The sequence below is a fragment of the Bos indicus x Bos taurus genome, chromosome 8, assembly GCF_003369695.1.
Source record: "Bos indicus x Bos taurus breed Angus x Brahman F1 hybrid chromosome 8, Bos_hybrid_MaternalHap_v2.0, whole genome shotgun sequence".
In the NCBI taxonomy this organism is placed as follows: Eukaryota; Metazoa; Chordata; class Mammalia; order Artiodactyla; family Bovidae; genus Bos; species Bos indicus x Bos taurus.
The window spans coordinates 84366308-84389025 of NC_040083.1; the positions used below are offsets into that span (position 1 = coordinate 84366308).

At 49.6% G+C, this 22718-nt stretch overlaps 1 protein-coding gene across 8 annotated transcripts in view; it reads left to right on the forward strand.

The window, feature by feature from the left end:
* FGD3 (FYVE, RhoGEF and PH domain containing 3) overlaps window positions 1-22718 on the forward strand; it is a 65526-nt gene that overhangs the window by 37068 nt on the left and 5740 nt on the right. For 7 of the 8 annotated variants that reach the window (XR_003512353.1, XM_027550315.1, XM_027550319.1 and 4 more), the window contains 11 exons: window positions 3328-3417; window positions 4099-4235; window positions 6442-6598; window positions 7820-7958; window positions 8510-8568; window positions 11520-11666; window positions 12010-12102; window positions 13296-13375; window positions 14617-14647; window positions 15568-15675; window positions 17048-17110. Coding sequence is in view for 7 of the 8 variants with exons in the window: in XM_027550315.1 (XP_027406116.1) it covers window positions 3328-3417; window positions 4099-4235; window positions 6442-6598; window positions 7820-7958; window positions 8510-8568; window positions 11520-11666; window positions 12010-12102; window positions 13296-13375; window positions 14617-14647; window positions 15568-15675; window positions 17048-17110 (1104 nt within the window). In the remaining variant the exon portion in view is untranslated. The remainder of the gene's footprint in view (window positions 1-3327; window positions 3418-4098; window positions 4236-6441; window positions 6599-7819; window positions 7959-8509; window positions 8569-11519; window positions 11667-12009; window positions 12103-13295; window positions 13376-14616; window positions 14648-15567; window positions 15676-17047; window positions 17111-22718) is intronic. The other variant, XM_027550322.1, reaches the window with a different exon arrangement.

The window sequence follows — 22718 nt, forward strand, 5'->3', positions numbered from 1 at the left end:
ATCTGCTGCTTTGGCAGGTTGATTCTTTACTACTGAGCCACCTTGGAAGCCCGAGTTTCTTGTGGGTAGCATATAACTGAATGCTATTTTTTTTTAAATCTGTTCAACCAATCCATATGTCTTGATTGGGGAGTTTAAATTATTTTACATTTAAAGAAATTACTGATATGGAAGAACTCACTATTGCCTTTTTCATTGTTTTCTATATGGTTTGTAACTTTTTTGTCCGTCTCTTACTGCTTTCCTCTTTTAAGTTTAACTGACTTTTTTGTAATAATATGCCTTGATTCCTTTCTCATTGCCCCTTGTGTATATTCTATATATTTTTTCTATTGCAATTACATAAAATATTTAAAGTTATAGCATTGTATTTTAAGCTGGTAAAAACTTACTTCAATGGTAAACAAAAACTCTGCTTTACAGCTGTCCTTACCAGATGATCTATATGTTATCACAAATGACATGTTTATATGTCCAGTATGCCCTTTCACATAGATTTAGAGTTTTTAAAAGTTTTTGTCCTTTTTGTGTTATTTTGTACCAAAAATTATGATAGTATAGGTTATTATATCATATTTGTTCATGCATTTACTTTTATTGAAGAACTTTATATTCTTGTATAACTTCATGTTGCTATCTACCATCTTTTCACAACTTAAAGGACTTCCTTCAGCATTTCTTGTATAGCAAGTCTAGTGATAATGAACTCTTTATCTTTTGCTTATTTGGGAAAGTCTTTATTCTTCACTTTTGAAGAACCACTTTGTTGAATAAGGTATTCTTGCTTCACAGTTTTGTTTTTTTTTTTTCATCTTTAGCACTTTAAATATGATATCCCACTGCCCCCCTCCCCCACCTTTTTTAATAATAGGTCCCACTGTGGTTCTTTGGGTTTGTCCTAGTTGGAGTTCCATGAGATTCTTGAATTTGTATCCATTTCATTTGGGAGACATTTTCAGCCAAAAATTCATCAAGTAAACTCTCTGCTCTTTTTACTCTCTTCTTCTGGGACTCCCATAATGCATATATGGTCAATTTGATAGTATTCCATAAACTTCTTAGGCTCTCTTTGCTTTTCTTCATTGTTTTTCTTTTTGTTTCTCTGACTTTCAAATGACCTAGATTGAATTTTTTAGTCTAGTTATTGAAATGTTCAGCTCTAGAATTTCTGTTTGGGTCTTTTTTATAGTTTCTATCTCTTTAATGATATTTTCATTTAGTTCATGCATCACTTTCCCAATTTCACTTAGTTGTCTATTTGTGTTCCTTTTTTTTTTTTTTTTAGCTCATTGAGCATCTATATGACAGGTATTTAATATTTTTTTATAGGCAGCTCATAGATCTATGCTTCTTTAGGGTTGGTTTCTGGAATTTTATTTTGTTCCTTTAATCACACCACGTTTCCCTATTTCTTTGTAATATTTTGCTGGAATTTGGGCATCTGAAAAACAACCACCTCTCCAGTCTTCACATGCTGGCTTTGTGCAGGGAAAAATCTTAGCCAGTCAGGCTAGAAGTTCTAAAACTTAGTAAACTTTGTCTGATCTCTTGCTCCTCTGGCATCTGCCTGCAGACCATCAGCTCTAACATGCTTCTTGCCTCAGTTTTCAGTGTCTTTGAAACTCTGGCACTGGTCATGATAGCATTCCAAGTCTGGCAAGACAAAAACCATCCCTCAGGAAACTTCCAGAAGAGACAGAACACTGGGTGTACAGCTCACTCCTTTGTTTTCATCCTGAGGGAGGAGCATCATGGGGAGGGGGAGTTCCTCCCAGTTGTGCCATCCTATTTTGCTTGGGGGAGGAACGTAAAAGGGTGTTCCAAACACCAGTTTTCATTCGCTGCTTGATAGAATCTCTTCTTAGTTTTAAAATGGCTTGGAAGCCATAGTTTCTCAGCTGTCCTGAGATTTCACAGAGGTATTCTTGTTTGCATGTTGTTAACTCCATGTCTATGTAGGAGAAGGAGGGCGTGGAGCTTTCTTTTTTGTAAATTTATTTTCTTGAAGCATAGCTGATTTTCAATGTTATGTTAATTTTTACTGTATAGTAAAGTCATTCAGTTATGCATTTATATATAAGTATATATATACACACACACATTCTTTTTAATATGTTTTCCATTATGGTTTATCACAGGCTATTGGATATAGTTCCCTACACACCAGAACCTTGTTGTTTATCCATTCTATATATAGTAGTTTGCATTTGCTAATCCCAAACTCCCAGTTCATCGCTCCTACACCTCACTCTTCTCCTTGGCAATCACAAGGCTGTTCACTAATTCTGTGAGTCTGTTTTGTTTCATAGATAAGTTCATTTGTGTCGTATTTTATATTCCACATATAAGCGATATCCCTGGAGGAGGGCATGGCAACCCACTCCGGTGTTCTTGCCTGGAGAATCCTCATGGACAGTGGCCCTGGTGGGTCATAAGGCTGCAAAGAGTCGGACACGACTGAGCAACTAAGCACATAAGTGATATCGCATAGCCTTTCTCTGTCCGACTTACTTCACTTAGTATGATAATATCTAGCCCATGTTGCTGCAAATGGCATTATGTCACTCTTTTTAATGGTTGAGCAGTATTCCCTTGTATATATGCGCCACATCTTCTTTATTCATTTATCTGTTGATGAACATTTAGGTTGTTTCTGTGTCTTGGCTATTTTAAACAGTGCTGCAATAAACACTGGGGTACATGTACCTTTTTTAATTATAGTTTTCTCTGGGCATATGCCCAGGAGTGGGATTATAAGATCATATGGCAACTCTATTTTAGTTTTTTGAGAAATCTCCATATTGGCTACATCAATTTATATCCCCACCAATAGTATAGGAGAGTTCCCTTTTCTCCACACTCTCTCTAATATTCTTATTTGTAGACTTTTTAATGACTGATGACCACTCTGACCAGTGTGAGGTGATACCCTCATTATAGTTTTGATTTGTTTTTCTGTAACAATTAATGATGTTGAGCATCTTTTCATGTGTCTATTGGGTGGGCTTGTAGCTTTGATTTGCCATCTTGATGATGTCATTCCACAGTATATTTTGATGTGGCTATTGTAGCTGTTCTGCAGTCAAAGCCCTGGGAGGATAGAGTTTTCTCTTGGCTGCAGAAGATTTGAGGGGATTGGTAAAAATTATTCTGTCTCCCCCAGAAACCTCCCTGGAAATTCCATCTGTGAGAACTGAGCCTCACATCCCAGTTCCAGCAGCTTCCTCTGATCTTTGGGGGCCTGTGGTCATCCCTGGTATGCAGTGTCAGATGCTGCCTCCCCCAAACTCACCGTCCCTAGGTGAGTTATAGCTCTTCTCTTCACAGTGCTCTGAGCCTCAGAAGTTGCTCCACATCGCCCAGGAGCTCCTGCACACGGAGGAGACCTATGTGAAGCGGCTGTACCTGCTAGACCAGGTAACCCTCCTGGCTTGGAGCCTGCCTTTGTCTACTTCCAGAGTTTCAGTGGGCAGTTTCAGAGGCAAGCTTTCTATCTTAGCATTGGCTAGGCCTTGCAGTTGGAATATGACTGACACGAATACTAAAACTTGGATATATTTAAGTCTCCTCCAGAAATTTTTAGTTTTTGCTTTCACAACTTGTGGCTCTGGGGCAAAGGTCTTGTCTAGTCACCTTGGGGGTTTTTCTTCATGGCAGTTAAATTATCTGAGCATGTAAAGCCCTATGACAGTGAGTGGCACTCTCCCTCTTTACCTGGCAACATGGGGTTTATGAGCATAGGAAGTAAAACTCCAATAGAAACCAGGTTTTGACAGGTGCTGCTTCTGTTTGTAGCTCACAAAGCAGAGAAAGGAAATCAGGATCATCCATTTCCCATGAAAGGCAGATGGGAGAAAGATGGTCTGTCTCAGTCTAGAGGGGACTGTCGCTGCCTCACTCCTAATTCTTGGCCATCAGTAAGCTTGCTTTAAGACCATAAGGTTCTTTAAGGCAGTTTGATGAAGCAGAAGTTTCATTAAGAAAACATAAGGCAATGGCAGCCTCTCCTGAGCTCCCATGTTTGTAGCAGAAGCATGATTGTAACCATTTGCAGTGACCCACATTTAGTGACCACTGCAAGGGCTTCTCCATGCCTAGGTTTTCTGCACCGGGCTGACAGAAGCAGGGATCCCTTCAGAAGTCACCACAGGCATCTTCTCTAACATCTCCTCCATCTATCGCTTCCACGGGCAGTTCCTCCTGCCTGAGCTGCAGGCGCGGATCACGAATGAGTGGTAAGTGCAACTCAGGGTGCCTGGGAAAGTGGAGGGGCCGACATTTCCCTGGGAGTTTGATTCCTATGCCTTTGGAGATTGAAGGTCATGGTGATCCTGTTGCAGTGTTTTGTTGTATATTCCCTGCCAAGCAGCCTTTAAATCTGGGGTTTGCATGCCCCCAAACCAGGGGCTACCTGGGAAACCTGTCTCCTAGGGTCCTAGGCTCTCTTTTGCAGGGTCCTGGGCCAACCCTGACCCCATGGCCTCTCAGTGTCTTAGCTTCTTCATCTGCAAATTGGTGGTGGTGGTTTAGTCGGAGTCATGTCCAACTTGCGACCCCATGGACTGTAGCCCACCAGGCTCCTCTGTCCAGGGATTTTTCAGGCAAGAATACTGGAGTGGATTGCCATTTCCTTCTCCAGGGGATCTTCCCAACCCAGGAATCGAACCCAGGTCTCCTGCATTGCAGGCAGATTTTTTAACCAACTGAGCTATGAAAGAGACTTTAATACCTGCTCAGGGCTTTGTTAGTTGCTCAGTTGTGTCCAGCTGTTTGCAAACCCATGGACTGTAGCCCACCAGGCTTCTCTGTCCATGGAATTCCCCAGGCAAGAATACTGGAGTGGGTTGCCATTTCCTTCAGGACTTCCCTGATTGCTCAACTGTAAAGAATTTGCCTGCAATGCAGGTGGCCTGGGTTCAATCCCTGGGTCGGGAAGATCCCCTGGAGAAGGGGTTGGCTACCCACTCCAGTATACTTGCCTTGAGAATTCCATGGACAGGGGAGCGTGGCAGGCTAGAGTCCACAGGGTCGCAAAAGAGTCAGATGTGACCGAGCACCTTGAGCAGGTGCTACTGTAAATAGAATTGTTTGGGCTTCCCTGGTGGCTCAGTCAGTGAAAAATCTGCCTGCAATTCAGGAGACTGCAGTGCATGAGATGTGGATTTGACTGATAGTTCAGAAAGAGCCCCTGGAGAAGGAACTGGCAAAACACTCCAGTATTCTTGTCTGGGAAATCCCATGGACAGAGAAACCTGGTGGGCTACAGTCCATGGGGTCGCAAGAGTCAGACATGACTTAACAACTAAAACCACCAAACCAGAGCTTTGCAGAATTTAAATGAGGTTTGACGTCTGCAAACACCAGTGAATAGACCATGCTTATGGGTTTATTTTCCTTCCTAGTATATACTGCACCTCTACTTTAAAAACTGAGATGTTTTTCTCTCTCGTGAGTGTCCCCAGAGGGCTGTCCCTCTGTCCCTCTGCTGCTTCCATTTATTTGTAGGAGAGGGACAGCTCAGCTGCAAGGCCTGTGGTGTCCCCAAGAGTCCACTCTCTAAGCTAGAGCCAGGCCAGAGAGAACACAGAGGCCAAGGGCCAGGGGCTTGACTGGGGGGTGTCCCTGCACCTGCAAGGCTCAGCAAGCATCCAGGTCAATTTGTAAATATTTAGAAGGACACGCTCCACTTGCAGAGCAGGTTATACTGTGTGCAAGGCCATGAGGTTAAAGCTCAGGGCTGGATTGCCTTTCTGGCTAATGCAGCGCACACCTGCTAGAAATGACTTTGCCCCTCAAGGCCCTGAAAAGACTGTCAGTACACAGACACTCCTTGTGTAATAATGGTGCAGGAGTCCAGGGGCTTCCCCTCTGCCTTTGAAAGCCCATTCCTAGTAATGCTGCAGAGGATGACTTTTTGCCTGTGCCTTTTTTTCTTATTTTGGATTATTTCTTTAGGATAAATCCCCCACAGTTCTAAAGTCTAATATATTCATATATTTTTGGTTCCTTTAAATTTATTTCTAAATCCCTGTCCAAACCACTCATTATTACACAGTGCTGCTTTCCCACGATATTGCCAGAATTAGATCATCCTATTGTTCCTAATTGTTGCTCATATAGAAGTATAATGGGGTTTTCTTGGTTCTCTTCGATAACTGTGGCTCATCAGGTGGTTCCATTATTACTAACAGCTCCTGGTTTTGAGCAATGGTTCTGTGACTGCACTGTTGAAGTACTTCACATGATCCTCTAGGCAATACACTATTTTCCATCCCATGTGATACAGGAGAGGAAAATAAGGCTTAGAGAGGGTGACCAGTTTGCCCACCATCACACAGACTTGGGAGTCAGGCCATTGTCCCATGGCTCCCTGTGAAGTCCCTGTCCCACCCTGGCCCTTCACTGGAACTATGTGTGTGATGATCTCATTTCCTGGTGAAGGGATGTGAACCCTCGACTTGGAGACATCCTGCAGAAGTTGGCCCCGTTCCTCAAGATGTATGGTGAATATGTCAAGAACTTTGACCGGGCTATGGAGCTGGTGAGCACCTGGACCCAGCGCTCACCTGTATTTAAAGACACTGTCCAAAGCATCCAGGTAGGTGGCCCCACCTCTGCTTCATGGGCACAGTGATGGGTTTGTGTTTCAACATGGAGGAAATCAGTAAAATTGTGGGATGTGTCCAGACGCTCTATTAATGCTTTGATCTTTAAAATAACTCCAAGAGACAAATCATCATTTTCATTTCATGGAAGAGGAAACTGTGGCTCAAAAAGTTTGTGCGATCGTGTCATCACAAACTGTTATTCAATAGGACCAGGATCCAAATGCCAGTCTCCCTCCAGAGCATCCTTCTGTGGCTGGTGCAAACACTTAGGAAAATGTTGCATCAATTTTTTTTTCTCTTTTTCTGCAAACAGACTGTTTACAACTCTGGTTACTGTTGTCTACTGCCCTGTTGGTCTTTTTCTTACTAATTCATGCAGATTTTACATGTTAAGAATGTCAGCTGTTAACTCTCAAATGTGTTGCAAATTATTTTTCCCCATTGATGTTTTATTTTTTAACTTTATTTAAGATTTTGTTTTCCATACAAAATTTGAGGGTTTTAATTGGCCACATTCACCAATTTAAATAAAGTAATTCTTTTAAAAATATTTTAAGTATGAGCCACCTGCACCCACATGCATATATGTACATATGTAACACATGTGCACATGTGTACACACACATGTTCACACATGCATACGTGCACCTACATTCCTCACTGTACCCTGGAGAGTTAATGGGCACTGAGCCCTCTGTGCCAAGGCTTTGAAGGACAGGTTCAGATTTGGGGTGGCCCCTTGATAACTTTCTGGGTTGTCCTCAGATCCCACTGTAATCACATCACTCATGATTTCTTAGTATAGAGTCCTGGATCTACCTGCATCTCTCAGCATCCCCATCTCTCCCCAGAGAGGATATCTCTGATTCTGAGTGCTTCTTTCTCCCCTTTTACCTGCCACCCCTACACCCTCACCCGCTCACTTGCAGCTGGGCCCTCCCAGCTGTCCGCACAGAACAGTCTCCAACGAAGATGTATATAAAAGTGCCAGCACTGGGTCTAGAGCAGGCCTGCCTGGGGTGCAGCTCCTCACTCCATTGTTCAATCTCTCCAAGCCTCAGTTTCCTCTGTGTAAGATGTGGCCTGCAGTCAGTCAATTGTGGGTTCTCCAGGCAGCCTTCTGGGGGCTGCAGAAGCTGAAAGTGTGGAGTGTGCCTGGGAGCCGCATGCCTGCCCATGGGTGCCCCACACCTCCTCTGTCTACCCCACAGAAGCAGGAGCTGTGCGGAAACCTGACCCTGCAGCACCACATGCTGGAGCCCGTGCAGAGGGTCCCCCGCTATGAGCTGCTGCTCAAGGACTATCTGAAGAGGCTCCCAGAGGATGCCCCAGACTGGAAGGATGCAGAGAGTGAGCTGGCCTGGGTGGTGGGTGTTGGGGCTCCTGCTGAAAACCCACATCGAGAGAGACAAACAGACAGAAAGATAGAGACAAAGAGGCAGAGATAGAGAGACAGAGACAGAGACAGAAGGAAAGAGTTCCAACTGACCCCTAAGCAGGAAGCGACTGAGTGAGTGCAAGGGAAAACGTCCCCTGCCCCACTGCAGTGTGAGGAGAGGATGATGTTCCTGTGGAGGGAACTGCTAAGTGCTGGCAGAGCTTAGGGCTCATGGAGGACCTTGTGGGGCTGGCAAGGCTGTACCTGGTGCACGGGCAGCAGCTGATGGGCAGCATGGGGCAGGATCTGCACAGGGGAATGGGACGCCAGCCTTGGCAGACCCCCAGCAAATGGGACACGTCTGCCAGCTTGCACTGCCCCACCCTGGGCCAGTTCTAATGAGCACCTGGTACAGCCATGGGAAAGGACAGGCACAGGGCAGAGCCTGGCACTCAGCCTCATGGGGGAAAGACCTGGGGCGCCATCAGGTGCCCTGTAGCTAGATTCTGTTGTCTTTCTGCAGGGTCCTTGGAGCTCATCTCCACAGCTGCCAACCACTCCAATGCTGCCATTCGGAAAATGGTGAGTGTGGGCATTCCCAGAAGATGCCTGAGGAACCAGCAGTTTAGGGCAGGGCAAGCACAGGGTGGGCCAAGCATCATCAGTATGCACACTTACCCACCTGCCCCCAGGAAGACAGAGGCTCTGCTGAGTTCTATACAGGCCTGCCCCTTACTAGCTTGATGATTGCTAGTAAGTTATACAGTACCCTGTGCCTCAGTTTCCCCATCTGTAAAATGAGATCACTGACAAAACTTGTCTCCTTGGGGATCATGGGGATCAAATCACTCTACATAAAGTGCTCAAAACAAGACCTGGTACAGTTCAGTGTTAGCTCTCAGTGTCAGCATCGCTCATTTGATTGTTCATTCATTCATTCAAGCTCTGTCAGCTGGGGCTGCTATAACAAAGTATTGTAGACTAGACATCTTAAACAGCAGACATTTACTCTAACCATCTGGAGGCTCGAAGTCCAAGATCAAGGTGCTGATGGATTTGATTCCTGGCTTGTAGACAGCCACCTTCTCGCTGTCCTTACTTGGCAAAAAGAAAGAGCAAGTTCTCTGATGTCTCTCTTATTAGGGCTGTAATCTCATCATGATCCCCTCTCCCACCCCATGACCATGACCTCATCTAAACTTAATCATCTACCAAAGGCCCCATCTCCAGATACAGCCTGAAGGTGTCCTCTTGTTGATCTAACACCTCTGAGCAATGGGGTCTGCAGATGGGGAGGCGTCCTAGCTCATACCAACACCTTTTGACCCAGCTGGCATTGTTTCATCACAGCCCTTGTTTATCCTGCACACTGCCTGGACATAGTGTAAGAATTTCTAATTCCTTACCCAGAATTTTAGATCAGAGCATTTCACAGGAGAATCCAAATTCTTGGCTTTACTGGAAAACCCTGAAAACACCAGGGCCACACTTCAACCTAGGATGAGATGAGGTTATCTTCTCAGTGAGCCGGCTCTCCAGGCTGCCACAGTCTCTATCCAGCCCTGGTTCCCTCAGTCCTGGGACCTATTTACTTTCACATGGGCACTGCTGTTTTTTGAGAGGAGAAAGAAAGGGAAATATTTCTTTGACCCCCACATCTCTCAACAGTGAGAAATGAGAGATGGGCAGCCTGTTTTGGGGAAGCTCTTGTTATGTGTGATCCATGTCCTATGTCCTCCTACCTGACTTTCCCCAGGATTGGGTCTGCTTTGGGGGTACCCACAGCAACCAAAACAGGCAACATTTCACTCTAGATCCTTTTTAATCTAATTTCCCATCTTTTTGTCCTTAATACTAAATCTAATGGAGGAGAAAGAGCTGCTTCATGGAACTCCATGGTCATGAGGTCACATAGAGGCCATGGACCTTTGGAGGAGCTGCTGTGGGCCTACATCTCGGAGGGGCATGGGATGGACTCCCATCACACTATACCATATTCACCATGTGGCAGTTCTCACTCCAAGTCTGGTGAGGCCTCTGTGACAGTCTGGGGGCTCTTATCAGGTGCAGGGGATGGTTTATCAATGTGTGCTCACAGGAGCCTCTTCATGCTTCCACCTATCTATCTGTAATCTCCTCATCTTGGACCACCGCTGCAGCCTCCCCACCTCCAGTCTCCCCAGACTCTGATCCACCTTTCTCTGCTCAGAGCCTTCTATGGGTTGCTTATTTTGTCACTCCCTGTTCAGAGCCCTCCTGACCTGCCATCGCCTCCCAGGTACACACACAAGCTCTCCAACTTGCTGTCTGCATGCCTAGCCTCCAGGACACACAGGCCCTTTGGCCCTGCCTTGTCTGCTCCTCCTTAATCTCTATGCTGGGGTCCCCTTTCTGCTCCCACGCCCATATCTACCACTTGTTTCCATACCAGAGACAGAAGGGCCAACTAAACCAGCCTGTTTCCAGGGCATGCAGATTTAGACTGGTCAGATCCAAGGGCAGTGGCTGCTGTAGCATAGTGGATCTACTCTTTTTGTTGCTGGGTTAAGGTTCCTTAGGCTCAGCTCTGCCTTTTGCTGTGTTCATTCCTTCATTCCTGGCTTAGGTGCCTCTCAGCCCAGAGCTGTAACAATGAATTGCCTATCCTCTCCCCTCATACCCCAGGGGAGCTGGTTGACCATATGACCACAACCAGTCTTGAGGCCGGAGGGAGATGACCTGAGGCTCGGCAGAGGTCTGGTCTTATCATGGCCCTGGGCCATCTGAGGGTGGAGCAGGAAACCGGTAAGGCTAAAACGCAAGAGGGGCCCAGCGTATCTCCTCTGACCCAAGGCCTTCACTGCCTCCCCATAGAAGGCACTGGCATGCAGTGTGGAGGCCAAGAGAGCCAGTCCCGGTTTTCTAGCTGAAGCACCTCCAGCAAGTTACTTAATTTCTCTGTGTCTCAGTTTCTCTATCTATGAAGTGTGTAGTTGCTCAGTCGTGTCCGACTCTTTGTGACCCCACAGACTGTAGCCTACCAGACTTCTCTGTCCATGGGATTTTCCAGGCAATAATACTGAAGTGGATTGCCATTTCCTTCTCCAGGGGATCTTCCCAACCCAGGGCTCAAACCCGGGTCTCCCGCATTGTAGACAGACGCTTTACCGTCTGAACCACCAGGGAAGTCTTTCTCTGTCTATAGGTTGAGGATAATCATGGGATCTGCCTCATAGAACCTGTGCTAGAATTAGGTTAAATACACTATGTGTATTAAGTATACTGTGTGTAGAACAGGGCAGGGCACATGGTGCTAGCTGCTGTTACAATTGAATAGTTATTATTAACATGCGAGGTGAACTTCTGTTCTTCAGTGCCCAACTTGAGTGTCACCCATGTTTCCCCTCACATCTGGTTGTACACAGGCTCATGGTCCCATCTTGGTTCTGGTCCACACTTGGAGGGCAGGGTTCCATTCATCTCTGGGTCCCCAGCCCTGGCAGGCCTCCAGTCCCTGTGGTTGTGGAGCTGCCTGAGCCCCGTGTCTCTCTTAGGAGAAAATGCACAAGCTTTTGGAGGTGTACGAGAGACTGGGTGGGGAGGAGGACATCGTCAACCCTGCGAACGAGCTGATCAAGGAGGGCCACATCCAGAAGCTGTCGGCCAAGAATGGCACCACCCAGGACCGCCACCTCTTCCTGGTGAGCCCCCATCCAATCACACCAGCCCTGCCCACTCCTGCCCAACCCAGCTGCAGAGCCACAACCCTGCCGGGCCTCACCCAGCCCAGACGCAGAGTCCTGGCCCACCGGGTCACTCAGCCACACCCTCACCCAGCCCAGACCCAACCAGCGGCAAAGCCACGCCCAGCGGCTAAGCCACACCCTCAGCCCACCCCCTAGCATGCCCTCGCCACGCCCACATTCAGCCCAGCCCCACCTAGCCCTGTCCACCACCGCCAGGGCCACGCCCCACCTCCTCCCTAGGGTGCTCCTCTCTGGGGTCAGACACCCCTCATCGCGTGCCTGCCCGTCCCTATCGCAGTTCAACAGCATGATCCTTTACTGTGTGCCCAAACTGCGGCTTATGGGCCAGAAGTTCAGTGTCCGGGAGAAGATGGACATTTCCGGCCTCCAGGTGGGTGAGCCCCTCCCACGCAATCTGTTCCCCTGGGAAAGCACAGAGCAGGTGGAGGGACACAGGGCACTCACTGCTGTGCGACTGGTCATGTGCCTGCTTCTCTGAGCCTTGCTTATGTCCTGATCCAGGCGTGCAGGAACATCTCTTGAGTCCTGGCATCCTGGACTGAGTGGGCAGGATCCCTGCCCCTCAGCTTGGCCTACCTTCCAGCACGTGTAGGCTTCATGTTGGCAGGCTGAAGGGCCATGGCAGGACCAAGCTGTCTCCTGTACCCAGCACTCAGGGTTCCCTTTACAGACTCTAAGGGAAGCTTGAGGTGAATACAGATGGGGTGCCCATGCTTGGGCACTTTGCTCTTTGGGCGTCCTTGTTCTTTGGTCCTTGGTCCTATGCTCCCTCCACTCCTGCACCAATCTGGAACCCGGATGAGGTTCTGCTGACATCTGTACCCCAAATCCAGACGGCTTGTTGTTCTTGCCGTCCCTCTTCCTTGAGTCCATCGATGTCTTATGCTGTGCGGCTACTGGAGCTGGAATCAGTGCCCCTTCTCCTGTGGGGGAGTACTTTGAATTAACAGGCACTCCAAAAATGCTGGCTAAATCAAAGTACTTAGTTATTCTGAAAAGTAAAGATTTGCTAGTGATACCAAAAAAAAAAAAATCCCTTCTGATAGTGGCCTGCCTGTGGGCCACATCCAGCTGAGGGAATGAGGAGTGTAGGGGATGAAGGATGGCTCCCTGTTGCAGATGCCCCTGGATCCAAGGCACCAGCCCATGGGGCCTCAGAAACTCCTGCAGAGAAGTGGGGATCCTCCTGGCTCTTCTCAGATTTTCATCCTGTGTGTCAGGAGTGTCTGGGGGGTACCTTGTGGGGAAAGGCACTGGCACTGACTTCCTGGGAAACTCCAAGAACAGACACATTTGGCTGGCACAGTTCTAAGAACAGTGGATGAGTGGTCTTAGCCTTGTGTGGGCAGGTCAGTGGTCCACCCTCCCCCCATGGACTGACTCATACAGTCGCCCGCAGCAACCATGACCCTAAGCTGGACACCTTCCCTGCAGACCCTCTGGGCCCCCTCTGCCCCCTTCTCAGGGAAAACCCTCCAAGTCTGAGTGACGGTGTGAGTCCAGAGTCCAGGCCCTGCTGAGTGACACACTGTTTTCATTTTGTCCTTGGCTGTGTGCCTTTAGGTGCAGGATATCGTCAAGTCAGGGGCAGCCCACACATTCATCATAACTGGAAAGAAAAGATCCCTGGAGCTACAAACTCGGTAGGGTCAGCTGCCTCAATGTCTGCTGCTGTGTGAGTGTGTTTGACCTGAAAATTTAGCAGATGGCTTCCTTTTCTAAACTGGATAACCTTTTGATGTATTTTTTATTTATTCATTTAACTGGCTTATTTGTGGTTTAAAATGTTAACAGTACTAAGGGGAAGTCAGTGAAAATTAGGCCTCTACCCACTTCCTGTTTCCCACCCCCAGCAGACATTTTTAACCATCTCTGAAGCATCCTTCTGGAATTTTTGTCCCCATACATACATGTATCTATTTTTTTTAATCACAGATGACCATTTTCTGTCTAGTTTGTTCTGCATCTTGCTTTTTTCACTTAATTTATTAGAAATCATCCCATATATGATCATCATTTTCTAAAGTAGGATAATTTTCCACTATGGTCATTGGCTGGTTCCCACTGATGGGCATCTAGGCTCCTCCGGGGTCTTGTTGTTGCAAATGGTGCTGCAAGCAGTGTCCATGAACCAAGCTTTGTACAGATGTGTTGTTATGTACATCTGACAGATTCTTGAAGAGGAATTGCTGGCCAAAGAGTAGCACGTCCACTTTAAATTTTGGTGGCTATTATCACACTACCTTGTAAGGTGGTGCCAGGCTCTCTCTGACTTGCAGCAGTACGTGGGAGAGCCCATCTATGACCCACTGTGGCCCAGGGAGGTGTTGATTTACATCCACTGCAGAGGGCTCTGCATACCAAGCTTAACCACATACAGTCACACCTGACTTCGTCTGGGCACACCTGAACCGTCCTGAACCCACATGGCCATATCTAACTCCACTTGGTCACACTCAACCCGGCTGCACTTGGTGATACTGGCCTCATTGTCCCACAGCCTGTGGGGCCACTCTTCCAAGCCTTGAATTGTACTTCCAGGCAGTGAGCAGCTCAGGCGTTTGCTGCAGAGCTGAGAGGAGTCAATGGTTTATAGTATCTAAGACAAAATTAGGTATCTAAGACAAAATTAGGGCTTCCCTGGTGGCTCAGCTGGTAAAGCGTCTGCCTACAATGTGGGAGACCCGGGTTCGATCCCTGGATCAGGAAGCTCCCCTGGAGAAGGAAATGGCAACCCACTCCAGTATTCTTGCCTGGAAAATCCCATGGATGGAGGAGCCTGGTAGGCTACAGCCTATGGGGTTGCAAAGAGTTCGACAAGATTGAGTGACTTCACTTTCACTTTCAAGACAAAATTAATAAAATACTGTTTTGGCTTTTATAGGACAGAAGAGGAGAAGAAAGAATGGATTCAGGTAAAGCTCCTAAAGTTTTAAAGTCACCAAATGACCAAAGTCTTGAGCAGCATAGTCATTTCATTCTGGAGCAAGGGATGGGATGGCCCTGTGGCCCTTCAGGTGTTGCCCATCCATCTATCCACCTTGAAGTGGTGGATTGACCAAGCTTCTAAGTACCTTCAGAATCCAAAGTTTGAATCCATTCTCTTATTTGGGGCTCCTCTTCAGTAAACAAATAAATGTAAAGGCCTGGAAGTGGGAATGCAGGGAGGTGCCTTCACCCTGGGGAGAATCCCTCCTGGCTGGAAGTTTGAAGGCGGGTCCTTGTCACCTTTCTCTCCATGGCTGGCAGGAGCGATGCATTGTGTGGAAAGAGCAGTTTGACTTCCAGGATGGAGTCTGCACTTCCAGTGACAGGCCAGGCAGCATCATGGGGCAGCCAGAACAGGCTCAGCTCAGAGCTGGCCATGGCGGGGATATCGGTCAGGAGGGCCAAGGCAGTGTGAAGACCAAGGCAGTGAGCAGGGTGGGCAGACCACCACCAGGCCAAATGCTAACCATTAGTGAAGTGTGGCTCACAAAATTCATAGAAGAGAAATCTGAGTGAGAGGAGAAAAAGGAAATTCAAACAGATACTAGATGGTAATGCAGTTGCAGGAAATGAAAACACGGCCTCAAATCCATATAAAAGGTTCCCAGAGAGTGTCTGCTTTGGGCTTGGAGCACTGCATGTGGGGTGGCATTGGGATCCATGGGAACTGGAGTGGGGACCTTGTCAGTCACTGGTCACATCCCTGAGCCTTGTTTCCTCACATTATCGGGGGGCTATTGCCGAAATGTGAAGCTGTTGGTCAGGGGGAAAGGCAATGACCATAGGACCCTGTCCTGACCTTCCTGAAATGCTTTCTGAGGGCCCTTGTTCTCTGTGGTTGTTTCAGGTCATTCAAGCCACCATTGAGAAGCACAAGCAGAACAGCCAGACTTTCAAGGCCTTCAGTGGCTCCTTCAGCCAGGATGAGAATTCCCCCCTCACTCCAGAACCCCCTGTGAGAGCCAGTACCTGTTGGGTGACCTAGGCCCTTTCCGCAAGGACTGGTATCTGGGAGGGAAGTTGGTCCCCACACTCTCCTTGTGCCCACATTTACTGAGCATCCATGTGGGGACCCCTGCTCCCTGCAGGTGTGGTCGGCGCTCAGAATGGAGGGAGGGAAAGACAGGGCTGGATGAAGCTGCTACGTGATCTGCTGTCCTCTCACGTGCACTAGGGGCTGTGATCATATCAGCAGGGGTGGCTTCCTCCCAATGGGGAGTTGCCCCCAGGCCTGGGGAGAGCAGGGAAGCAGGATCCCCACCCACGGCCAGATAGGTGGCCCTAGGCCCTGGCCATCCCCTCTGTGTTCAGTTCAGTTCAGTCGCTCAGTCGTGTCCGACTCTTTCGACCCCATGAATCGCAGCACGCCAGGCCTCCCTGTACATCATCAACTCCCGGAGTTTACTCAGACTCACGTCCATCGAGTGAGTGATGCCATCCAGCCATCTCATCCTCTGTCGTCCCCTTCTCCTCCTGCCCCCAATCCCTCCCAGCATCAGAGTCTTTTCCAACGAGTCAACTCTTCGCATGAGGTGGCCAAAATACTGGAGTTTCAGCTTTAGCATCAGTCCTTCCAAAGAAATCCCAGGGCTGATCTCCTTCAGAATAGACTGATTGGATCTCCTTGCAGTCCAAGGGACTCTCTGTGTGGGCACAACCAAACGTGACTTCATGGTGAGAGGCCTCAGAGACATCCCTGATGCCCAGCCCAGACTGGCTCAACAGCTCAGTGTCCCAGACACCAGGCCTGGTTGGTCCTCCCTGTGGCCCACAGGCCACCTCGTTATCCACTTAATATTTGCATCAAATCTCCATTTTGTCTGCTTTCTGGACTATTTTGGAAGAAAACTTTGTGTCATCTCCAGGCAGGAAAAGCTCTGTCTCCTAGCTTGAACAGAGGTGACCTGAAAACAGAATCCCCCTGCCCCACCCCATACCTGCTATTAAAGTCGATGCAGAGGCAGAGCCTGACCATAGAAGGCAGGGCACTGAGCTCTCCATGAATGCCAGAGGAAGGAGCTAGAACCCAGGGCCACCTCACGTGGTGTGATGTAGCCAGCCAGGCCCAACGGACCTTGAGAAGCTTCATACCTGCCCACCTTCCCCCACCCCCAGCTGGGAAATGATAACTTTCCTGGGATGCCTTCAGTCCTCAGCCAGGCCAGGGAGGGGCTGATTGTCAGAATTATAGCAAATGCTAGGCCCCAACCGTCTTTCTCCTGACCCTGTGATCAGACAGAAGAAATGGTGGTGTTCCAACATTACACTGGATGTCAGCATGTGGCCATGGAACCTCTGCTCATGCCAGCTGTCTCTGTCCCTTCCAGATGATGAGCCCCAGCTCCGAGGTGCCTGCAGTGCCAGCCAACAGTGGAGGGGGAGTTTCAGGGGTGAGTGACCCCCTCAGCTGTTGGCATGGGTGGGAGGTAGAAGTTGGGGTCAGATCAGGGTGACCTGAGGGTGAGTCCTTAGGGGTAAGCCTTCCTCCTACTCCATGAGACCTGCGTCCTTACAGTGATGGCCTCTGGGGCCTGTTGGGAGAGGGCTGGAGTAAGCCTGCTGGGACCCAAATGTCCATTTTTTGGGGTGGGTGGAGGTTACACAGCTAAGATCTTCTGAAGACTTGTGCTCTTTACCATGAATAGAATAGCCCTGGATCAATGTGCATCAAGGTGGTGCCTGGCCCTCAGGATGCTCAGTCAGTGTGGGCAAAGATGGTGTGTCCAGGGACGGCCTGTGTCCTGTCCCCACTCTGAGAGGGCCAGGCCATGGGACTATGCCTGAGCCCCGCCCACTCTGTTGGTTGGGAGATTAAGTAGGAGGGCAAATGTGCTTGCCTTGCATGCAGGGAGTATGCAGTACAGGGGAGCGTTGTTATTAACCACGGGGCCTAATCGTCATGAAGTCTGATGACAGTTATAACCCTAGACTCCCAGGGAGGTGCTGTGCCCCGCATCCTGAGAGGGGATTCTCCTGGGCACCCCTGCTTTGCCCTTGTGTGTGCACGCTCAGTCATGTCCAACTCTTTGTGACCCTATGGACTGTAGCCCTCCAGGCTCCTCTGTCCATAGGATTTTCCAGGCAAGAATACTGGAGGGGGGGCCGTTTCCTTCTCCAGGGGATCTTCCCAACCCAGGGATTGAACTAGCATCTCCAGGCAGATTCTTTACCACGAGCCCCACCTGGCCCTGTTCCTCAGTTTTCCAGGCTCGAAAGAACGAGTGGGGGCCTGAGGCCCAGCCTGACACCCAACAGGGTATTTGCTCCTAGAAAGGAACATCTCCTGTGGGTGGGTCAGTACTGTCCCCACCTTCTCTCCTCCATGCCTGCCTCTCCTTCCCTCCCCCACTTCTCTTTCTCACACCCTTATCAGGACCATTCCCTTCGGGGCAGGTGCACCCCAGTCGGACAGCAAAGTCTGCCTGAATTTAGCACCAGCTTCTAGAGCTCCTTCTTTTCTGGCTACAAGTGCCACCCTGCTGGTCATTACCGCCATTCTGGGTTGGCGGTTGTGAAGGACAACTCATTTTAGGAAGCGGAAATGGGCTTGACAGGTGAGGAGACCTAGCCTTCGACTCCAGACTTTGTGGTGTGACTGGACTTTCCTGGGACAGCAGCAGAGGGAGGGACAGCTGCCTAGCTTGTTATGGGGAGTAAGTGTTCCTGTCCTGACTTAGATTTTTAGTAAGAAAACTAATCTCCTCCTCCCACAACATCCATGCATTGATAGCACTGAACCCCTGCTGAGGCCCCAGAACAGATGCACCAGTGTCTCCCCAGCTCTGTTACAAGAGCAGAGGCTTTGCGAGGTCACACATGACCCCTGACCTGACATGTCTTGGATTGCAGGCACTGGGAAACCCTTGAGAAGTTCTTGGGCTCTGAGGGAAAGATACAGCTTTTCTAGAGCATGGTGGGGTTCAGGGACCAATTGAGAGGAAGGAGCCCCCTTATTTGAGTGATACTTCTGCCACACAGTATGCTGGGGGGTCAGAAGCAGCCTGCGCTAATTTGTTTGAACTCAAAGTCAGGAAATCTAAAAGCCGCGTGGTCAGTAGGGGAGAGATGGTCTTATCACAGCCCTTCAAACTCCCTGAGGGGCTTCCCACATCGTGACCCTGTCTCGCATTGCCTTCTTTCCAGCCCACCCTCCCCGACCACGCCCTGGTCCCCCTCACTTAGCCATGTCCCAGGGCCTGTGTACCTGCTGCCCGCTCTGTGCAGAATGCCTCATCTGTGAGGCCTTCACAGCTGACCCCAGGATCACTGACAAGTGTTTCCCTCATGAAGCAGCCCATTATAAGCTTTATGAATCACAAAACTGTACACGTAAGGCTTGCACTGTGCTACTGTGCTCCTTTCGGGAACGTCTAGGAATGTCATGAAAAGAATCCGCACGTTCAGGCTTCCTCTGTGTAACTGACCAGAGAGAAATGACAGATGGGGCCTCTGCAGTTTTCCAATTGGCCCCTGGGTCCCTTGGCCAGGGGTCTCTGACAGCCTCCATGCTGGCCCTTTGCATAAAGCACTGCCTCTCCCTGCCTCCACAGGGGAGCTGAGCTGGACCCCATGCAGGGCCCTCTGCTATCTGACCCTCGGCCTGGGGTGGGCTACAAGGCATCAAGAGCCATGAGCAACCCCCATTCTTTGTTGGGTGAGTCCATAGCAGGCCTCAGCCCTGGGATGCAAGGAGAAGTGGAATGGCTGCAGGCTGCATGGTTAGGGAGGAGGCACCGAGGAGGATCCAGTGCCAAGGCAGGGAGAGAGAAGCAGGAGGTGTGGCTGGCACACAGGGCAGGCAGTGCCCACTGGAGAATCTTCTAGGTGGAAGGACCTGAAAGCCACGTTTAATGTTTTAACCTGTGACTGGGTCCTGACATGAGGCCTTGGGCAGTTCCTCACCCTCCACCCCTACCTTCTCCTGGATAGGAGGAAGAGAGAGAGAAACTATGTCAGATGCCTGTTGGCCACTTGGGTGCCCCTCCAGTTGGTCGCCCAACTCCTTTTATAGGTGAAAAGGTAACTGAGAGCCCCTGAGGGTCAGGGCCTCAGCCCAGCCCAGGGGTCTGTCCAGGCCAGGCTGCAGCCTGCGGGGCAGTGACAGCGACACTCAGTCAGTGGATGAGCAGGCCGCCCCTCTTTCTCCCACCTGGGGCTCAGTCTTCTCAGGGCTCTGCAGCGTCTCTGACTCGCAGATGCTTGAGATCACAGTTCAAGTTCAGGCCTCCTTGTCCCAGTCCCTTTACCCACCCCAAGCCAGGCCAGGGCCCTACAATAGAGAGACATCTGTTAGCAACAGACTCGTAGCTCTGGCCCCGGCACATGTGGCCTGGCCATGGTTCTTCTCATTTGTGTCTCTGGTGAGCACAGATTTTAGTGGACCCAGGGCAACTCAGTGAAGCTCCCGCTGTATAAGGCGAGTCCAAGACGTACTCAGTGGATATTTGTGGAAAGTACCCAAAAGTGGGTTTTAATTCTGACACTAGAGTGATCTTTGCTACAACATGCCAGATGTAAGCTTTTGGAGAGGAAATGTAACTTCACTCTTGGTGTGCTGGTTTGATTTCCTGGTGTTGTCCTCAGACACTCAATTTCCACAAGCCATCTTTCCTAAGAGAAGCTAAACCAGGAAGTTTTGCAAGGGGGCCTTGCAGAAGCCAAAGACTTCCCTGTTCTGTAAAAGTTACATCTCTCTTCTCAGAAGCACAGAAATGTCAGAGTCCCTGACCCACCGTGACCACACATGGACCCCTCCACGATGCCGAGGAAGGCCCCACCCCTGCCACCATCTCCTCAGCATGCACAAATTTAGTACAACCCACCCTCCAGGGCCCTGGGACAGAGCTGCCCACAAGAGGAAGAGGGGCTGGGCCTCGCTGGGCAGGGCCTAAGATGTAGGCCAATGTCCACACCCTTCAGGACGGATGATAACTGTGTGGCTCTGTCTTCCGGGGCTGGTTGTCAGGACCACTGTTTGGGACCCACTTCTTAACCTGAATTTTCCTCCTGCTTCCCTGCTTTGTAAGTGAATCTGCTGAAGAGAAAACGCTTCGTGAAACAGGCTTTGGCACATACCTCCTCCCAGGCCCACGCTTGTGTGTTTGGAGCACTGCGGGTGGAGTCACTTGGCTGTTAGTGGAGAAAGCCACGGTTCCACACCTCCCCGGTTAGACTTGGCCCAGCCTTTCCAATGTCTCCACACCCAGAGAGAAAATCTAAGCCTCTCCCTTTTGTTGGCCTATTCTGTATCCTCATCCAAACAGGAAGTATGGTTGGCCAAGACCTGTCCCCAGCAACGCAGGTGGGCTCACCCCAGCCACCTGGTCACCAGCTTTCGGTGGGGTAGTGCATCAGTGGTGGGCCACAGTGGCTTATAGTCCTCAGCATGCAGGGAGCTGGTACCTAGCCTGAACTCTATCTGAGCACTGAGCTGCTGCCTGACAAAGGAAGCCAGGAGGGTTGCTCTGCTGAGCCCCAGCCCCAAGATGCCCTGCTCTGGGAACTGCCCTCTGTCCCTTTGGCCAGGGCAGGGTCCCTGCTGTCCTGGTGACCTTCACAGGTCAAGCTCATGGCCACACACCTCTGGCCCACTACAGCCTCTCCTCCATCTTGTGGGCCAGCCCTGCCCCTCCAGCCCCCTGCCTACCCCCTGGCCCTCAGGGATACCCCAGAAGCCCCTTTGGTCCCCTGGTGTTCTCTGCAATTGTGCAGCGCTGTTTTCAGGGTCTGGAGAGATGAGGTTCTGTGGCACACGTCAGGGCTTGAACGCAAGCCAGTGGATCCAGCCACCCTACCTCTGACCACGCCCATCCCACGTGCCCTTGGTGTCCTCACCTGGAAAATGGGAATGACAGGGTCACCTTGAAGGTTGGTGGAGGGCTGGGGCTGCTGCAGCTGCTGCAGACCCGTAGATGGCCCCTCCCTTCCCTCCTCTTGTCTGAGCCCTAGCAGTTCTGGAGATGGTCTCCAAAGAAGGAACCCTGAGTGGGGCAGACAAATGTGTCTCAGGGCTACAGTGTGGCTGGTGGCCCGTGTCGGATGGCAGGGTGGCCTTGGGTGAGACGTGTGGCTGTGGGGAGCATCAGCGTTGCTTGTTGGGTCTGTGCCGCCCGTTCTCCACCCACAGAGCTCTGAGGTCCTGAGCTGCATGGAATAAACAGAGGGGGACATCTTAAGCCCAGTGTCCATGGGGCCAGGGGTCATGAGATGGAGGAGAAGGTGGCGGGGCGGGGGGGGGGCGGTCTTGGGCGGAATAAGTGTTCCTGTCACCCTCAGAGGCACCAGCTGTCTCACGGCTCCTAGTACCAGGTGGCTGGAGCTGGCCTCACAGTGGTGGGGCCCACAGTGGGGACTATGAGCAGAGGCAGCAGAGCTGGGGAGCATAGGCCTGTGTTCAGGCTGCTTAACAAAGCACCACAGACACTTATTCGCTCACAGTTCTGAAGGCTGCAAATCCAGGATCAAGGTGTTGGCAGGGCTGGTTTCTCCGGAGGCCTGTTGACTTAAAGAAAAACATACAACTTAAGAGTTGAATTTAAGTTTTATTCACGGTCTTACTGAAGACTGTAGCCCAGCAGACAGCTCTGAGAAACTGATTCTAAGAGAGGAGGGGAGGAGCCAGGATATGAATGGATTTATTTTGGCTAGGACATACATGTAGACAGACATCTATCTTAGTAAAAGATGACTGCTAATCATAAAGAACACATATCTCAAGTGAACACTTTTGGTGTTTTTCTGTACATGGGAAGATACAAGAATCTGAGGTCTTTGAAATTCTTTCTGAGATGTGCATCTATCTCGGGGCCTGTTTCTCCAACACACAGAATGTCTCCTCTTGCTTTTTCATTCTGGCCACACTGTCATGACTGCAGAGGTTGTGCCTGAACCTTATATAACTGGATGATGAGTAACACTCTTTGTTCTTTTCTTGTTTACAGCATCTCTCTTTGGCATATAGATAGCCATCTTCTCCCTGTGTCTTCACGTAGTCTTGCC